The sequence below is a fragment of the Crinia signifera genome, chromosome 1, assembly GCF_055691185.1.
Source record: "Crinia signifera chromosome 1, ASM5569118v1, whole genome shotgun sequence".
Lineage (NCBI taxonomy): Eukaryota > Metazoa > Chordata > Amphibia > Anura > Myobatrachidae > Crinia > Crinia signifera.
The window spans coordinates 447971588-447987812 of NC_139217.1; the positions used below are offsets into that span (position 1 = coordinate 447971588).

The window sequence follows — 16225 nt, forward strand, 5'->3', positions numbered from 1 at the left end:
ACCTGCTCCTCTGCCTCCCCACCATATGCGCCTCCACCTCCCCATGCCCATCACCTGCGACTTCCTGTTCCCTATCACCTGAGCCTCCTCCTCTGTATACCCAACACCTGCTCCTCCACCATCACCTGCATACCCAACACCTGCTTCCCCATCACCTGCTCATCAGCCTCCTCGTTCCCTATCACCTCTGTCCCCCATCACCTGCGCCTCAGCCAACCCTCCGCCACCCTGTCCCCCATCACCTGCGCCTCAGCCAACCCTCCGCCACCCTGTCCCACATCACCTCTGCCTGTCCGTCCCCCACGACAGGTGCTGCCTAGGTGGATCACCGCCTCAGAAACCCCGCAGCTGCATTACTCCTATATACACAGCAGCGTGTGAGGGGAGGCGCACGCAACCGCACAGCCCCGAGACAGCTGCCAGGCCAGCCGCCGTCACAGAGCCACTGCTGGAGGCTTACCCGGGGCCAGACAGAGGTAGTGATAGGAGGAATAATAGGAGAATGCGGCCAAGCATGAGTAACACGTGGAGAGCCGCACGCAGCAGCCGTCACTTCCACGCTCCCGTCTTGCACCGCGGGTAATTTCTGTTTGTCCCGCTCTCCATCCAACAGCTGCTGTAGCCCCGCCCCCTGCCTGCTCTGCACGTACAGGAAGCGTCTGTGGCTCAGCTTCTCCCACAGGTAACATGCACGGAGTGAGTGCGCCCTGTGCTGGAGGAAGGGAATGTGAGTGCAGCGTGTGCTGGGGACAGGGAGAGTGAGGGCGCCCTGTGCCGGGGGCAGGGAGTGTGGGTGCGCCCCCCTGTGCTGGGGGGCGTGGAGTGTGCCCCCCCCCCCCCCCCCCCTGTGCTGGGGCCAGGGAGAGTGAATGCGCCCTGTGCTAGGGGGTGTGGAGTGTGAGTGCACCCCCCTGTGCTGGGGGCAGGGAGAGTGAGGGCGCCCTGTGCTGGGGTGGTGTGGAGTGTGAGTGCAACCCCCTGTGCTGGGGGCAGGGAGAGTGAGGGCGCCCTGTGTGGGGGGTGCGTGGAGAGTGGGTGCGCCCCCCTGTGCTGGGGGGGCGTGGAGAGTGGGTGCGCCCCCCTGTGCTGGGGGGGGGGGGCGTGGAGAGTGGGTGCGCCCCCCTGTGCTGGGGGGGCGTGGAGAGTGGGTGCGCCCCCCTGTGCTGGGGGGGCGTGGAGAGTGGGTGCGCCCCCCTGTGCTGGGGGGGGGGCGTGAAGAGTGGGTGCGCCCCCCTGTGCTGGGGGGGGGGGCGTGGAGAGTGGGTGCGCCCCCTTGTGCTGGGGGGGGGGGGGGGGCGTGGAGAGTGGGTGCGCCCCCCTGTCTGGGGGGCACGTTGTGTGTGTGTGTGCACGCCTTGTGCTGGGAGCGGGGAGTGCATAATGTGCTATATAAGAAACTAAATAAGTAAATGTGCTGGAGGCAGTGGGTGCGTGTGCCCTGCCCCATGCTGTAGGACAGGGGTGGCCAAACCTGTCCTCAAGATCTACCGACGGTGCATGTTTTCCAGACAACCTGTGGATCTATAGTAGGAATGAATGCAGCAGGTTTTAAAATGTGACAGTTAGTAATGGCTACAGCTGTGCACCAGCTAGGTAACCTGGAAAATGCGGACCGTTGGTAAATCTCAAGGACCGGTTTGGCCACCCCTGCTGTAGAAGGATCTGGATCTTGGATCGTAGTGTTCATTCTAGAACCCTGCCCCTTTTACAATACAGGTGGTTCCTCTTTCCTACCTGATCTGTATTTTAGCAGAGAGATATAGACCAAACTGCTAGAAGCACCACAGCCAAGAGCGACACCCCAGGCAGGAATGAGGAACTGCATAGATCAGTGTCTAGGCCAGTGGTAGCCAACTCCAGACCTCGAGAGCTACCAACAGTTCACGTTTTCCAGCTCACATCACAGGTGCACTCATTAGTGACTGACACATTTTAAAAGATCCACAGGTTGTGATTGTGAGGAGACATGGAAAATGTTTGCTCCCATCCTATAGAATGCCCTTCTACGCACAATAATGCTTCTTTCAGACCGCATAACTGGCTTTGACCCTGTATTTGAAAACGTTTCTAAAAACGGGTCTGCCAGGTAAAACCCCTTTCACACCGCATCTCTTAAACGGTATATTACCGTTTAAGTGCCGTTTTTTTGACACTGGCAGACCTGTTTTTGGAAACTTTCCAAATACAGGGTCAAAGTCAGTGCGGTCTTCAGCGCACCCCCCAAAATCGGGTCTGAAACGGTATTTAGGACCCAGCCAATGAGCGGACCCAGCGCAGTGAATATTTAATGAGCGCTCATTAAATATTCATATGCACTTCACCCCCAGGAGGCTGCTTATAAGAAAAGTGACTTTCGGAAAATGGCTGCCCCCATACGAAAGACAGTTTTTTTGGTACTTGTGTATTATCCGGGCGCCCGATACATCGCATCGCATGCCACTACTTAAGGCATGCGATGCGATTGTACCCGATTTTGAGCCTTTCCCAGGAGGAGTGTACTATTTTAATATTGCGTCGCATCGCATCGCATGCCTTAACTAGTGGCATGCGATGCGATGCGATGCGCCTATTATACCCGATAATACATTGTACAGGCACCCTGATGCCTGATTACAATGTTAAATGCACCCCCATACACGATTTTTAATTGTACACCCACCCTGATGGGTGATTACTATGTGAAATGCCCCCCCCCCCCCTGTTAACGCCACCCCAGTATCAACGTGAACCCGAAGCTGCGCGAGCGCAACCTCCACGTCGGCGTGGAGTCGGGTTCGCGTTGATACTGGGGTGGCGTTAACAATGGGGTGCCATTTATCATAGTAATCACCCATCAGGGTGGTTGTACAATCAAAAATTGGGTCGAGGGGGGCCATTTAACATATGAATCAGGCGCCTGTGCGATGAAAAACCGGGTCCAATCGCGTCGCATCGCATGCAATATGATTGTATGCAATGCAATTTTTTAAGGTGCAATGAAAAAATCGGGCGCCCAGATAATACACAAGTACCGTTTTTTTTTTAAACAAGTTTTCCTATGGGGCAGCCATTTTCCGAAAGTCACTTTTTTTTTCTAAGCGCATCCGTTCATACTGCCGGGATCCGCAACGCAGGAGGTACTGGCCGCACGGGGGGTTTCTTAAATACATTCACCCCCCCACCCCCAAATACATTGTGGGGGGTGAAGTGCATATGAATATTTAATGAGCGTTCATTAAATATTCACTGTGCTGGGTCCGCTCATTGGCTGGGTCCTAAATACCGTTTCAGACCCGATTTTGATGCCACAATGCCGAGTCTGAAACAGGTAGGACCCTCCATTTTAACCGTTTTTAAAAAACTAATTTTTTTAAAACGGTAAAGTGGTTCTGCACTTTTCAGACCGCACAGATTACCGTTTTAAAACGGTTAAAAATCGTCAAAATAATGGTTTTTAAGTGTGGTCTGAAAGGGGGCATAAGACTCTCCACTAGCCTCCAAACTTTCAAGCGTTCCCTGAAAACTCACCTCTTCAGGCAAGCCTATCACATTTAAGTTCTACTCGCATAACCCTCTGAGGCACTTATGTATTATATAGCGTCCCTACTGGACTTGTAACTTGGTGGGACTGCTATGCTATTACTGGTGCCTGTCCTTGTGTTTCCCTCCTATGTCCCTATAGATCAGGCATTCCCAACCACGGTCCTCAAGGGACACCAACACAGGTTTTAGTGATATCCAGGCTTGAGCTAAGGTGACTTAATTAGTACCTGGGTGATTGTGATGAAACCATCTGTGCTGAAGCCTGGACATCACTAAAACCTACATTGTTGGTGTGCCTTGAGGACCGTGGTTGGGAATGCCTGCTATAGATTGTAGGCTTGCAGCAGGGCCCTCCTACCTCCAAGTCTGTCTGTTGTTACCCAGTTTGTTTTATCACTGTCTGCAATTGTAAAGTGCAGTTGACATGGCAATGGTCAACACACGAAAAGGTTGACATGAGTTTTTCACAATTGTTTTCTTAATTTTTTGTCCTTTCCATGTGGACTATGAAGGGGGACAGCAAAATGGGAAATGGTCTGAAGCATGGCGAACAAAGTGGTACACTAATAGGGGGTTTGAATTAGACCCAAGATCTGTGCCTCGTCCTCACCTCACCCATACCTGCTTTCTTTCCCAGTTTCACAAACTTGGGCAGGACCCACTCATTAGAATGGCCTATATGTTCCTCAGTCCTTCAAACTTTACACTTTTCCCTGTTAGGAAGCTTACCACATGTATGTACAATCTTGGATGGAGGGGGAGTGAGATAAGGTTTAGAGAAAGAGGGGGCTGGGAGAGATAAAGGAGAGGGATGGCGCTGGCCTCCCTGCTCTGTGGCTCCCTGGTGCCAGCCCTCTCGATCTGCGGCTCCCCGGCTGCTGTTGCTCTCTGGCCCCTGGCTCTGCTGCTGCTCCTGGTTGCTGGCCTCCTGGCTTTGCTGCTCTCCGCTCTGCATCTCTCCAGCGCCAGCTCTCTGGGCACTGGTGCTCTCCTGTTCCTTGGAGCCAGCTTCACAGGATTTCCTCATTTTGTAAATCGCAGTCCCAGATCTGCAGATCAGGGTAAAATCTGTGCTATAGCGATCAATTTATGTCTATTTACACCCAGGGGCAAGAAAAAGTATGTGAACCCTTTGGAATTACCTGGATTTCTTTATAAATAGGTCATAAAATGTGTTCTGAAATTCATCTCAAGGTGCATACACACGGGGCGATATATCGATGAGTGATATATCGCTCAGTGTCCTGTTTTTATGGTCGCTGATGAAAGGGAACCTCTGCAGGGGGAGCTCCTGTGACCAGTGATCAAAAGGGGGCTAAAACCGAGAGCGCACACCCGGTGATTTATTGCCGGAGCGCACTCCAGCGAATTTTGCCTGTGTGTACACAGCTTAAGACACAACAATAGACAAACACAGTCTGCTTAAACTAATACCACACAAACAATTATATGTTCTCATGTTTTTATTGAACACACCATGTAAACATTCACAGTGCAGGGTGGACAAAATATGTAAACCCCTAGACCAGGCATGTCCAAACTATGGCCCACTAGCTGTCTTGAAACTACACATCCCAGCATGCTTTGCCATAGTTTTAGCATTACCTAATAGCAAAACTGTAGCAAGGCATGATGGGACTTGTAGTTTCACAACAGCTGGAGGGCCATAGTTTGGACATGCCTGCCCTAGGCTAATAACGTCTCCAAGAGCTAATTGGAGTCAGGAGTCAGCCAACCTGGAGTCCAATGAGACAAGATTGGAGGTGTTGGTTAAAGCTGCCCTGCCCTATAAAAAACACACCAGTTTTGAGTTTGCTATTCTCGAGAAGCATTACCTGATGTGAACCATGCCTCTCACAAAAGAGTTCTCAGAAGACCTACGATTAAGAATTGTTGACGCATAAAGCTGGAAAGGGTTACAAAAGTATCACTAAAAGCCTTGTTGTTCATCAGTTTTGTGCGGCGGGGGCGTGCAGCGAGAACCTGTTCGATTGCACGCAGCCTAGCAAACAGGTCTGAATTAGGCCCTTAATGATTTCCTGTACTGATAAATAGGCCCTGTGTCATTTTCTAATTATGGTTCTGGTTGATAGATTGACTGCGTTTAGGTCCACGCCTGAAAAAGTCGATATACGTTAGGTTGACATTGACAAAAAGTCGACACAAGCAAATTGTTGGCTTGCCAATGGTCGACTCATGACAATGTCAACATGAGCTTTACAGAATTTATTTTTTTGACGATCCATGTTGCTGACTAGGGAGAAAGGTAAAGTGTACAGAGCGTAGCAAGGCACCATGTTTGAAGCATGGTGAGCGAACTTACACTAATTGCTGGTCCATGTCAACAGATGTTGACAAAGACACCCAAAATACAATGAAAACCCTACATCGGCCATTTTCATGTCAACCTTTTGCTTATGAAGTCCTTTTTGTCAATGTTGTAATACAGTCTGGGGGGGTATAGTATGCCGCTCCGACAGTCCAGATTCCGACATTCAGTATACCGACATCAGAATCCCAACTGCCCGTACTCTTACAGGGGACGGAGCGCAGAGAAGCTGTGCTCACCACATGTTCTATTCTCCCTCTATGGGGTTGTGGTCCCTGTCAGTCAGGATTCCGACATTCATTATACCAGCATCAGAATCCCAACTGCCGGTACTCTTACAGGGGACAGAGCGCAGAGAAGCCCCTTGTGGGCTCGCTGTGCTCACCACATGTTCTATTTTCCCTCTATGGGGTTGTGGTCCCTGTCAGTCAGGATTCCGACTGTTGGGCATTTTACAGTCAGGATTCTGATGTCAGTGTACTGACCGTCGGAATTCCGACTGTTCGGACGTCATCCGGCGCCCCAGTTTGGGTGGGTAGTAGCTTATTGTCTGGACAGCTTCTGAATTGGTTTCAGTAGTGTTCCTGCTGTAAAGGCACTTAGAAGATTGTACATAGGGCATTTGTTAGCAAAGCACAAATGGAAACCTCATATTGCATTGCAGCTTGGGCAGATATTTATATTTGGGTGGGCTATATTGTTTCTGTGCAGGTTAAATACTGGCTGCTTTATTTTTACGCTTCAGTTTGAACACACCCCACCCAAATGTAACTCTCTCTGCACATCTTACATCTGCCCCATCTGCAGTGCACATGGTTTTTTCCAGTTGTGTGATTTTTTTGCCTTGCTATCAATCCTGAATCCTATATTCACTATTGGTTGTATATATCACTCAAAACTAAAGGTGCTTTTCTAATGAGTTCCTTTATTGAAATATATCACTTATGAAGCGAGTATCCTGATATAAACAACTACCAGAGGCCAGCTAAAATCCCCAGTACACTATGCTGGCTCATAGCAGCCAAGAGAGGAACAACAAGAGGACAAGTTATCGTGTGAGGCACTGCATAGTTAGAGCTGTTAGGCCAAGCTGCAGCAAAGGAAAGTGTGTGTGTGTGTGTGTGTGGAGGGGGGGGTCAATCCCACATGTGAGAAGAAACAACAAAAAAAGGGTATTGCTGCGCTAAATGAACAGTGTGCAGTGCTAGAATAAAAATATATATTTCAATAAAAGAAAACGGTACTTATGTATTATCTGGGCTCCCATGTTAAATGCACCCCATTTTTTCATACCCCTACTATCTAATTACGCATGGAGTTGATTTTATATAGTGTGGCGAGCGAAGCGAGCCACCGTGCCCGAAGCGTGGCGGGCGCACGCGGTGTCATAAGAAAAACGGGAGCCCAGATATTACATAAGTACCAAGAAAACAAATATCATGGCAATGAAGCTATATATACAGTATATGAGTGTGCATAAACCCTTATTTACGTACTTCTAGTATTCGTCGTAGGACATTCCATAGATTTCCAATGGATTCAAGGGACCATGGGTTTTATTCTGATTCACCCGGAAAGGCACAATCACTCTCTAATGGACAAAACCATATGCACTGCAGGTGGGGCTGATGTAACATGTGCAGAGATAGTTAAATTGGGTGGGGTGTTACTTCAAACTGATATCTATATTGCAGTGTAAAAATAAAGCAGCCAGTATTTACCCTGCACATAAACAATAAAACACACAAATCTAACTCTCTCTGCACATGTTACATCCGCCCCACCTGCAGTGCACATGGTTTTGTCCATTAGAGAGTGATCGTGCCTTTCCAAGTGAATCAGAATTACCCCCCCTCCCTATTCGGACACCCACTATCTTGGGCGGAATACCACCTCTCTAAAACCGGACTACTGCGGACAAAGGGTGACTATAAATAAGGGTTTATGCACACTCTTATATACAGTATATAGCTTCATTGCCATGATATTTTTAATTGTTTTCTTTTATTGAAATAAATATATATTTTTATTGTAGCACTGCACACTGTTCATTTAGCGCAGCAATCCCCTTTTTCAAGAGAGGAACGAGTTATAGAGCCAAGAGTATACATGGAACGGGTTTCCGAGAGCCCATAGGTGTGATGTGTGTGTCTGTGGTGGGTTTTATCAATGCTGAGGGCACATCTCCTATTATGCTCTGGATCCTACAGTCCTTTAACTATTCCACTGCATTGATGACCAAATTGGGCTTACGGTGTCCATGCACAGGTCCGGTTTTGCCTGTTTTCATCCGGTTCCGACGGATCAGCCTGATATACTGGATGAAAACTGGTCAAATCAGAGGTGTTTGACAACAGGTCTGATCCGATGTGCGTTCCCGTGCGCATCGGAGCGGAGCCCAGAGATCCTTTGTGCAGCACATAAGATAAATCGGACCATCGCGTAACTAGGTTTGTGCCAATGGCACCTCGTACTGCTGGCACACGGGTTTGGGTCATTAGCTCGACCCATATTAGGTCAGCATGCATTGGGCCAATCAGTGAAGGTCGATAAGGGAAGTAGGTCACCATGGTTAAGGTCGACAGGGCTGAAAGTTGACACAAACATTAGGTCAACAATGGCAAGGTCGACAGTCAAAATGTCGATATGAGCTTTTCACGTTTTCTTTGTCGCATGGCTCGCTGCAAGCGGCATACTATTCTATTCTCCCTCCACGTCCCAGTGCAGGGGTTCTTAACCTCGGTCCTCAGGACCCCCAACAGTGCACGTTTTCCAGGTCACCCGGCAGGTGTACCATCATTATTCACTGACACATTTTAAAAGATCCACAGGTGGAGCTAATTATTTCACCTGTGATTCCGTGTGGAGACCTGAAAAATGTGAACTGTTGGGGGGTCCTTGAGGACCGAGGTTGAGAACCACTGCCCTAGTGGACAGTAGGGCATGAAATACAGCCTGTCGACACATGTCGGCTTAATAAATCCATGAAAAACTCATGTCGATCTTTTAACTGTCGGCATTGCCATTGGTGACCTAATGCTTGTGTCGACCTTAGATATGTCGACCTGTTTCATGTGTGGACCTTCAGTGGTCATCTCAATACATGTCAACCTAATGACCCTATACCTGGCACCAGGGCTATTTTTGTGCAGGCTCCAGCAGGAACTGTGGCCCTTATTCTAGCTCACTCTTTCTGACAAAATATTTCTTAGATGGACAAAACCATGTGCACTGCAGGTGAGGCAGGTGTTACTTGTGCAGAGAGAATTAGATTTGGGTGGGGTTTTACATCTGCCTCACCTGCAGTGCACATGGTTTTGTCCATCTAAGAAATATTTTGTCTGAAAGAGTGAGCTAGAATAAGGGCCACAGTTCCTGCTGGAGCCTGCACAAAAATAGCCCTGCCTGGCACACACCTATAGTCTGCAGAGAAGGGAAATGTCAGGCCCGAGAGGCGCACTGCTGCCGACTGCTGTGCTTGTCATGTCAGTCTGACAGGCACCAGCGTCAACAGCGCTATGTACCTCCAAGGCCTCCCTCCCAATCCTCCCCACTGCCACTGGCAGCCAGAGAGTGAGAGAGGTGGGGAACAGGCTGCAACAGGTATTGATTTGAATGGGAGTTTTGAAATCTACTACCCACCCGCTGCTACTGCAGCCTGTTCCCCACCGGCCTCTCTCTCCAACTGCAGGGGAAGGATTAGCACAGGGTCCTGGAGGCACATTCCCCTGAACTCCCCCATTTGCTCTTTGGGAGGCCTTTACATACAACAAATCGCATGCAATAAATCGTATGCCAAACCCGGGGAACTGCTGGGGAAATTGAAGGGAAATCAGGCCACCCGTGTATGGGGATCTTTAATCCTCTGTCTATTGAATTTGGCCCATCTGTGGTTTTATTTTTGTATTTAGAACAATGGCTTCATTCGGATGGAAGAGGAAGATTGGCGAGAGAGTATCAAAAGTGACCTCACAAAACTTTGAAAAGGAATCTGCGGACGAGGCTGCTGCTGCGATCGCCGCTGACGTAGATTGGCTGCATTCCGTTAAACGGAAGAAAGAAATTCTCCTTGAAGATAATCTTACAAAAAGTAAACGACTTAAAGAAGAGGGAGCATTTCTGGCCCTGAATGGAAGGTACGCTTATATTGTCCGTTCCATACTCAGCCCCTTGTACAGAATACTATGAATATGCTGCGTCATGCTTAAAATATAGTTTCACATTTTTACTTATACTGCTTTCACATCACAAACCCTGCTCTAACCCGGTATTTGGAAATGTTTTTGAAATGGGTCTGAGCAAGATAAACCCCTTTCACATTGCATGGTGGACCTGGTTTATTGCTGGGATATTACCGGGTTGGTGCCTTTCACACTGAACCCGGTTCACCCATAGAAAACAGTGGATGTCATTTGTAATGGCTTTTTATGGCTCACATGTTTGTATTATAGCTAAAAATAAACCAGTTTGTTGATGATTATGTACTGGACCAATTACAAATGTTTTTATATATTAGAGAATCCTTTACAGTGCCAGTGATTAGCCTGGTATTTTGACTATGGAGCTTTCACACTGCACCGAGAACCGGGCTGACATGCTTAAAAAACAGCAAAATACTGTGTTATAGCTGCGGTGTGAAAGGGGGTATTATTAACCCCTTCCCGACATTTGACGTACATTTACGTCATGGTCGGGAAGCACTTCCCGACACATGGCGTAAATGTACGTCATGGATTTAAACTGTCACCGCGTCTATAGACGCGGTGACAGTTTCAACATGTCTGCTGTCCCTGACAGCAGACATGTCCGTGCATGCCCCGGGGGGGCTGCGATGCCGCCCCCCCGTCGGCGATCGCTGTGATTGGCTGTTCAGTGTGAACAGCCATTCACAGCGTTTTCCTGTGTCACCGGCGAATAACGTTCGCCGGTGACACGGGATCAGAGGTGATTGGTGCTGTAAAGTACAGCACCAATCACCGCGGGGTGTAAGGGTGACACTGGTGTCACCCCACCTCACCCCGCCCGCCCCCAAAGGCCGTGATTGGTCCGTCGGACCGACGGACCAATCACAGCCAAGGAGGGAGATTTAAACTAACGGTGACTGCACTGCAGACGCCATTCCGGTCTGGAAAGCGTGCAGTGCGGTCACCGTACCCCCCTGCCGCCATACTGACCAGAAATACTTGCTGCAATACTTACCTGATCGCTGCTGATTGCTTCCTGGATCCTGTGCAATAATTGTGCCATACTGTGATATTGTGCTGCTGCTGCACTGTATTAGTATTAGCTAGATAGATAGAGAGATAGATAGAGATAGATAGAGAGAGATAGAGAGAGATAGAGAGAGATAGAAAGAGAGAGATAGAGAGAGATAGAGAGAGATAGAGAGAGATAGAGAGAGATAGAGAGAGAGATAGTGTCAGAGAGTGCTATATTTTGTGCTGCTGCAGTGTGATATAGTTATAGATAGAGAGAGAGAGATAGAGAGAGAGAGATAGAGAGAGAGGCCTACTGACAGAGTGCTATATTTTGTGCTGCTGCAGTGTGATAGTTATAGAGAGATAGAGAGAGATAGAGAGAGAGAGATAGAGAGAGATAGAGAGAGATAGTGACAGATTGTGCTATATATTTTTTATATAACTGACTGCTGCCCCCTCCTTTTGTGCTGATCAGTATAAATTAACTGATCAGTAACTTTTTGGGGGCGCAGGTTTTTTTTTATATATAGATATACCTGTGAGTGCTGCTGCTGCAGTGTCATAGAGTGTTAGATAGTGTTAGATAGTGAGAGATAGAGAGATAGAGAGAGATAGTGATAGAGAGTGCTAAATTTTGTGTCTGCTGTCCCCGCCTTTTGTGCTGATCACTATATCTGAGGTGATCAGCAACTTTTTTGGGGGTACAGAGGTTTTTTTTTTTTTATATATACCTGTCAGTTGCACCAAAGGTTGTGCACCTGCTGCACCTCACTGGTAATCAGTGTCGCATCACTGATCACCTTTTTTTTTTGTGTGTGTGCTGTGGGGTATTTTTTTAATTTTTTTTTTTACACACACTGTGATTTTGTGGGTGTCCTGTGGCCGCTGTGCGCTGATCAGTGACGTACATCACTGATCATCTTTTTCGGCACAGGGTTGATCTATTTTTTTTTTTTTTTTGATCAAATTCCTGTTGCCTTTGAGCGCTGTTCAGTGACAGACGTTACTGACCAACATCTGTGCTCAATTTTTGGCGCAGGACCTTTTTTTTTTTTAACCCCTTCCTTTTTTTTTTTTTTTAACCCCTTCATTTTTTTTTTTTTTTTAACCCCTTCATTTTTTTTTTTTTTATTGGTATAAAGCATTTTTTTTTTTTTCTGCACCACATACACACTACACACTACATACCCCCCGGATTGAAATAAAGTTTGTGCCCCCCCCTACACTATACACGTGTTGAAACATTTCACTACCGGTAACACAAAAATAAAAATGGCATCCCAAATGTCCTCCCAAATGTCCTCCCAAATGTCCTCCCAATCATCCAGGAGAATGTATTCAGTGGAGGAGGCATATGCCATGCTTGCTTCTGACTCTGACACAGGCAGTGATGCAAGCGGGGAATTTGAAGGATTTGCCTTAAGCTCCTCTTCCTCCTCTGCTGATGAGGGACCCCCTCAAAGACGCCCCCGTAGATCAGCTGAGATTCCCCCCCCAATAATTGATCTAGTATGGACCCCACCACCAGACAATTTTGAGCCCCAGGTTCCTGAGTTTTTGGCCATGCCAGGAATCCAATTTGATTCCACAGGTCTCAGAGAAATTGACTTTTTCAAATTATTTTTCTCTGATGATTTTATAAATTTAATGGTGGACCAAACTAATTTATATGCCCAGCAGTTTATTGCTCAAAACCCCACGTCATCATTTGCTAGGTGGACCCCTGTAGATGCAGTAGAGATGATGACGTTTTGGGGTCTGGTGTTTCATATGGGCATAGTAAAAAAGCCAGAAATTAGGCAATATTGGAGTACAGATGTTCTGTACAGTACTCCATTTTACCGTATGGCCATGCCCCGGACTCGATTTGAGACAATTCTTAAATTTATACATTACACCGATAATGCACAGTGCCCACCCAGAGATGATCCCACCTTTGACCGGCTATTCAAAGTCAGGCCGGTCATTGATCATTTCAGTGCCAAATTTGAAGAGGTGTACATCCCTGAAAAATTTATTTGTATCGACGAGTCCCTTATACATTTTAAAGGAAGGGTTAAATTCCGCCAGTACCTTCCCAGTAAGAGGGCAAGGTATGGCATAAAAATGTATAAGCTGTGTGAAAGCACCTCAGGGTACACCCACAGGTTTAGGGTTTATGAAGGGAAGGATTCAAGAATTCAACCGCCAGAATGCCCCCCCTCCCTCGTAGGTGTTAGTGGGAAAATTGTCTGGGATTTAGTGCACCCCTTCCTGGATAAAGGTTATCACCTCTATGTGGATAACTTTTACACTAGCATCCCCCTGTTTAAGGCCCTTGGTTCAAGAGGTACAGCAGCTTGCGGTACTGTGCGCAAGAACCAAAGAGGCCTCCCAAAAACGCACATTGCCCAAGTAATGAGAAGGGGTGAAAGCAGGGGAATATGCACCGAAAATATGTTGTTGGTCAAATATAAGGACAAGAGGGATGTCCTTATACTGACAACAATTCACGGAGACAGTACCACCTCCGTCCCTGTACGAGGTACCAGTACCCACACCTCCAAACCTAATTGTATCCTGGATTACAATAGGTACATGGGCGGAGTGGATCTTTCAGATCAGGTACTGAAGCCGTACAGTGCCCTGCGGAAAACAAAAATCTGGTACAAGAAGGTGGCCGTGTATATCATCCAGATGGCACTGTATAACGCTTACGTGCTATTCCGTTCTACCGGCCAGAGGGGGACATTTATGCACTTTCAAGAGGAAGTCATAAAGGGCCTAATATTTGGGAACCAGCAGGCAGAGGGCCCCAGTACTTCTAGTACTGGCCCCCGTATTGTACCAGGGCAGCATTTTCCTGATGAAATCCCCTCCACTGGAAAAAAGGGCAGGACACAAAAAAGGTGCAAAGTTTGCTATAAAAAGGGAATAAGAAAGCAAACTATTTTCCAGTGTGACACTTGCCCCGACAAACCCGGCCTATGTATAAAGGAGTGTTTTAAAATATACCACACATCTATGGAATATTAGGTTCATCATTTCACCGTGCTTCGGGGGTCTTGCTAATGCCACATAGCACCCACCATTCATTCCACCAGAATCTGAGCCGCAAAATCCAAAAATCACTCCTTCCCTTCTGAGTCCTGCCATGCACCCAACTGGTATTTTTTGGTCACATGTGAGGCATTGCCGTACTCGGGAGATATTGGGGCACAGATTTTGGGGTGCTTTTTCTCCTTCATTCCTTGTGAAAATGAAAAATTTTGAGCCAGAACTGCATTTTTGTGTAAAAAAATGTAATTTTTCATGTTCACTGCCCAGTTTTATCAAAATTGGTGAAACCCCTGGGGGTTTGAAATGTACACTATACCCCTAGATGAATTCCCTGAGGGGTGTAGTTTGCAAAATGGGGTCACTTGTGGGGGGGGTCCACTGTATTGGTGCTTGGGGGGTCTTGCTAATGCGACATAGCACCCACCATCATTCCACCAGAATTTGTGCTGCAAACTCCAAATATCACTCCTTCCCTTCTGAGTCCTGCCACTTTTTGGTCACACATGAGGCATTGCCGTACTCGGGAGAAATTGGGGCACAGATTTTGGGGTGCTTTTTCTCCTTCATACCTTCTGAAAATGAAATATTTTGAGCCAGAACTGCATTTTTGTGTAAAAAAATGTAATTTTTCATTTTCACTGCCCACTTGTATCAAAATTGGTGAAACCCCTGGGGGTTTGAAATGTACACTATACCCCTAGATGAATTCCCTGAGGGGTGTAGTTTGCAAAATGGGGTGACTTGTGGGGGGGTTCCACTGTATTGGTGCAACATAGCACCCACCATTCATTCCACCAGAATCTGTGCTGCAAAATCCAAAAATCACTCCTTCCCTTCTGAGTCCTGCCATGCACCCAACTGGTATTTTTTGGTCACATGTGAGGCATTGCCGTACTCGGGAGAAATTGGGGCACAGATTTTGGGGTGCTTTTTCTCCTTCATACCTTCTGAAAATGAAAAATTTTGAGCCAGAACTGCATTTTTGTGTAAAAAATGTAATTTTTCTTTTTCACTGCCCACTTGTATCAAAATTGGTGAAACCCCTGGGGGTTTTAAATGTACACTATACCCCTAGATGAATTCCCTGAGGGGTGTAGTTTGCAAAATGGGGTCACTTGTGGGGGGGTTCTACTGTATTGGTGCTTGGGGGGTCTTGCTAATGCGACATAGCACCCACCAAAATTCCACCAGAATCTGAGCTGCAAAATCCAAAAATCACTCCTTCCCTTTTGAGTCCTGCCATGCACCCAACTGGTATTTTTTGGTCACATGTGAGGCATTGCCGTACTCGGGAGAAATTGGGGCACAGATTTTGGGGTGCTTTTTCTCCTTCATATCTTCTGAAAATGAAAAATTTTGAGCCAGAACTGCATTTTTGTGTAAAAAATGTAATTTTTCATTTTCACTGCCCACTTGTATCAAAATTGGTGAAACCCCTGGGGGTTTGAAATGTACACTATACCCCTAGATGAATTCCCTGAGGGGTGTACTTTGCAAAATGGGGTGACTTGTGGGGGGGTTCCACTGTATTGGTGCAACATAGCACCCACCATTCATTCCACCAGAATGTGTGCTGCAAAATCCAAAAATCACTCCTTCCGTTCTGAGTCCTGCCATGCACCCAACTGGTATTTTTTGGTCACATGTGAGGCATTGCCGTACTCGGGAGAAATTGGGGCACAGATTTTGGGGTGCTTTTTCTCCTTCATACCTTCTGAAAATGAAAAATTTTGAGCCAGAACTGCATTTTTGTGTAAAAAAATGTAATTTTTCATTTTCACTGCCCACTTGTATCAAAATTGGTGAAACCCCTGGGGGTTTGAAATGTACACTATACCCCTAGATGAATTCCCTGAGGGGTGTAGTTTGCAAAATGGGGTGACTTGTGGGGGGGTTCCACTGTATTGGTGCTTGGGGGGTCTTGCTAATGCGACATAGCACCCACCAAAATTCCACCAGAATCTGAGCTGCAAAATCCAAAAATCACTCCTTCCCTTCTGAGTCCTGCCATGCACCCAACTGGTATTTTTTGGTCACATGTGAGGCATTGCCGTACTCGGGAGAAATTGGGGCACAGATTTTGGGGTGCTTTTTCTCCTTCATACCTTCTGAAAATGAAAAATTTTGAGCCAGAACT

General features: G+C 47.2%; 1 protein-coding gene across 2 annotated transcripts in view; it reads left to right on the forward strand.

Annotated features, from left to right (window-relative positions):
- Positions 1-337: 337 nt before the first annotated feature.
- The window catches only part of TTC33 (tetratricopeptide repeat domain 33), a 238149-nt gene continuing 222261 nt past the window's right edge, over positions 338-16225 (forward strand). The window contains exons 1-2 of one of the 2 annotated variants that reach the window (XM_083154377.1): positions 338-727; positions 9763-9987. In XM_083154377.1, coding sequence (XP_083010503.1) covers positions 9767-9987 — 221 coding nt within the window. In that variant the 5' untranslated portion in view covers positions 338-727; positions 9763-9766. The remainder of the gene's footprint in view (positions 728-9762; positions 9988-16225) is intronic. The other variant, XM_083154369.1, reaches the window with a different exon arrangement.